Source organism: Contarinia nasturtii, unplaced genomic scaffold, assembly GCF_009176525.2.
Source record: "Contarinia nasturtii isolate CC-2019 unplaced genomic scaffold, AAFC_CNas_1.1 Cnas_scaffold_1627, whole genome shotgun sequence".
NCBI classification, from domain to species: Eukaryota; Metazoa; Arthropoda; class Insecta; order Diptera; family Cecidomyiidae; genus Contarinia; species Contarinia nasturtii.
The window spans coordinates 846,471-850,466 of NW_022198962.1; the positions used below are offsets into that span (position 1 = coordinate 846,471).

Genomic DNA, 3,996 nt, shown 5'->3' on the forward strand with positions numbered 1-3,996 from the left:
GTTTCATACAAGCTTGCCATGTAACACTAAAAAGACAGTCGAAAACATGAAAAAATTATTCACTATATTTTTGAAACGAATACCTATTTAGTACGTTTTGGTATGTTTTGATACGTTTCGGTACTTTTCGGTACTTTTCAATACTTCTGAGTATATTTAGTATTTCAGTACCGATTTTCCCCTTGATGTTCTTTTATCTTCTTTATTCTCATTATCTATTGTAGATGTACGATTTACAGGTAAATATGATGGAAGAATGTTTTATTCTATGAAGAAGAAATTAATTGAAAATATTTTAAATCTCTTTCATAGGCTCGTTTTGCATTGAAATTCATTTCTGGCAAAAAGAAAATGCCCACAAAGAAGGCTATGGAAAAAGACTTGGAAAAACAAATGAAAGAGCTACAAAAGAAGGGTGTCCCCAAACACAAAACGCATCACCTTGGATTGGAATATAAGAACTATTTTGACGATCTGGCATCAACAGCCGGAATTGCAAATGTACCAAAAGTCTATGCAGACATTCTTAAAGATGGATTGGTTCAGAAATCAGAAGATCCAGCTGAATTCCGTAGCAATGTTTACGCTGTTGATAAGAAACGCAACAAATTTTCTAGACAGAAAGTAAAGTCAAAGTTGTAGCTCTTGATACTGTTCATATATAATTTTTATAGCAAATTTCATATTAATTGTATAAGTTCTGAAAATAAAAGTAGCACTTTAATTAAATTTCTTAGAAAATCATGAATAAATTAATTGTCTGCTATATTTTCCTATCCGTCTGCTGCAATCCTTGCCGGCGTAAATATGTAGTAGATGAGCCAATATTGAAATTGAATTAAAACGTTGAAGTCGCTTTGTAGAAAAAAATCATTCATAATTTCTTATTATGGGTGAACCCCACTATGTCAAAACTTCGTCCGATCAAAAAAGTATGCTACAAAGCTGTTCAGAATGATGAGAGACATTTTTCGGGCCCCTGCCCTTCAATTCTCTCCATCCCTTAAGGAGGTCGGGGTTCAAAAACCCCCAAGGTTTGATTTTTTGACCTAAAACCCCGAAATTCGGAATCAGCATTCAAAAATACCTTAGATATGACATTTTTCTCATCCATGTTTTTTCAAGACTTTCAGTGCCTCAAATGGGGTCAAATCTTACAAAGTCGATTTTACACTTTTTTTGGTCCGGAGTTCTTGAAAAAACGTGGATGAGAAAAATATCAATTCTAAGGTATTTTTGCATGCTGATGTCGAATTTCGGGGTTTCAAGTTAAAAAAAAACCACACCTTGGGGGGGCTTTTGACCCCTCGACCACCTGAAGATTATATGCGCGACTCTGTTTATCCAAAGTGCAAATTGTAATTGAGATATGAAGGTAACCGCCCATCGAATTATATTTTGTTGAATTCAAAGTGTCAACCTTTCTTGGTAGTATAATAATTGTTCGAATTTCAGCTAAAATACTTTTTGTATCACATAATAGAATATAACATTACACGTTTTTTCCGAACACAAATACAGTTGAAAAAAGAACGAAAATTGGCTGAATGAAAAAGTAGTGAATTTTTTTCAAAAAGATCGAACAGAAAAAAAACAGATGACCTGGAAAAAAATTCCAATTCTACAAAGCAAAAAAACTCGAATTAAAGACAGTTCGATACAAAACAAAGTTGATGATTCGCTTGAAAGCAACAAAATATAAAAACACCGAGACAATTTCATTTAAAATATATTAGTCCTCTTCTTTTTATTTTCGATGATTACAATATTTTTCTCGGCCATCGTCTGAATGGAAAAGTGTTTCCAAAGATTTGCAAAAATGTTTATGTTTTTTTTCATCTCTTACCAAGTGTTAAATGGCCAGCCTCGAAAAGTTGTGTGCGATAATTTTGTTGTTGTTGTTTTGTTTTTCTTTGCACTTAGTGTTGTCATCAACTTTGAGCGCGTACACTGTTTGCTATGTTTTTGTTTGGTCTTTGCATATCTTTGTTTGCGTATAAATAAGAGACCAAAAGGCGATAGAGTGTGAGAGTTTATCGGAATGGTTTCGGCCAATTCGGCTGCTGTTGATAGACTCTTTAAAATGCCTAAAAAAATGCATCGCTTTAGTACAGCACATTTTAATGGATGTGTTTTAAAATCCATGTTATAAGTTGTGAATCATTGGCGTAATGTCAATTTTCCAACGGATTTAATGTGCTAAGTAGGGTCGACGCTTGAATGGCCATGGTCACAGAAGCGAAAGATTGATAAACGAACACGCTTGTTCATGCGAATGAATTATGTAATTTCTTGCATCCCCTTGGCTTACTCTCATTCCAAACGAACACTGAGTGCTTGTGTTTGCAGTTTTCTTAACATCTTAACGTGGTCTTTTTTTTTGGTGATATGTGTGTGTCTGTGTAAAATTGGTCAAATATAATAACCACAAAAATGTTATCCATTCATCTGCTGGCAAGGTGTTTTGCTACTTCACCGTGCTCATAATCATTATACTGATATATTAATAAATTATGTTATCCTTAACCGTAATTCAAGCTAATCGAAGAGCCAACCTTTTGCTGATGCGGCAACGCGTATCATTTCAAGTGGATTTTTTGGTTTTAGAACGTGCTTAAAATCATTTCCGTCAGAAAAAAACAAGATGCGCTTGTTCCAATGAATGTTGCCAATAAACATTGCCATCACTTATATCTTGTAATCCGGTGAAATTCTCGTTTTTTAAATTCGAAATGAACAAAAAAGAACCAATTCTTAATTTCTTAAGCATTGAAGAGCTAGAATTGTAAGAATACGATCCAATTTTAACTTGGTCGAATGTCGGTTAAACACTCAATTCATTGAGCAACACGAACATCAGCCAACCCAAATCAATACACACATAATACAGGCGCATTATTATTAATAATCCCTAATAATAATGACTTTATCTTTGAAATTGGGAATTATTCCATATCTCGTCTTTTCTTTAACATTCAGTTTTTGTTCCCTTTTTTGCTTTTATACTTCGTTACAAATATTACGTTTTTTAATGCTTTATGAAAATATGCTTTTGACGATGTTTCTATATTCTCATTCAAATCGACAAGCGTTGAGGACTCTTCAGTGAGAAGATGCATTGTAAGTGATTGAGAAGAGAGTACGAAAAAAAATGAACGAACATATAATCCGATAAATGTACGACAAGTCCGCTTTTATCCATCTTTTTCAGTGCTGTTTGACGAGCTATTTCACTCCTTCTGTAAATTAGACGTAATTTGATCCGTATGCAGCAAACCTTCACAAAATACCCTACATTTCGTATATATTTATAATAACATCAGGCACATTTTCCAACTTTCGTTCTTTGCATGCTCTTACCACCAGCAAAATTGTAACCATTTGCAATCGGTTCGAAGAAGAAAAAAATTATGTATTGAAGGACGAAGAAAAAAAATTGAAAATAAAATACAATTTACTAATCATACGCATTATCCTCGAGCGTGAAATGTGGGTAAATGACGGTTATATTGTATCTACAAGTTGTCATTCACGCCACAACTGATTCCATTTTTCTTACCTTCAACGAGGTTTCAATGCAAAATAACGTTCAGAGGGAGATAGAGTGAATAGAGCAGAGATCTGTGTGAAATGATGAAATGAAATTCAATTGAATGATGGCATATAGCATTCAATGAAATCGATACATACAGGCAAGAAGACTGAAGATGTTCTGTTAAATATTGCATTGAATGTAATGCCCGCAAATGAAAACCGAACATGATGATGCAGTTACCCGCAACCCAGACATTTGAATGCCGAGCGAAGAATCGATCAAGCGTTGCCCACAAAAGACGTCAAACATTTTAAAGAAAATCAAACGAAGAAAAAAGAAATCACAGAAAAATCGACACACCAGACTCTTGTGTCTTTCTTTTGAATTTCGGAATGAAAACAAGTCCATCTTAACATGTTTATTTAAACGAGAATGATGAGCACTCTGTTTTCGTTTCGGGT

General features: G+C 34.0%; 1 protein-coding gene across 1 annotated transcript in view; it reads left to right on the forward strand.

Annotated features, from left to right (window-relative positions):
- LOC116346679 (dimethylaniline monooxygenase [N-oxide-forming] 3-like) overlaps positions 1-752 on the forward strand; it is a 2,927-nt gene extending 2,175 nt beyond the window's left edge. The window contains exons 6-7 of the mRNA XM_031776860.1: positions 225-239; positions 313-752. Of these exons, the coding sequence (XP_031632720.1) occupies positions 225-239; positions 313-642 (345 nt within the window). The 3' untranslated portion in view covers positions 643-752. The remainder of the gene's footprint in view (positions 1-224; positions 240-312) is intronic.
- Positions 753-3,996: the final 3,244 nt, after the last annotated feature.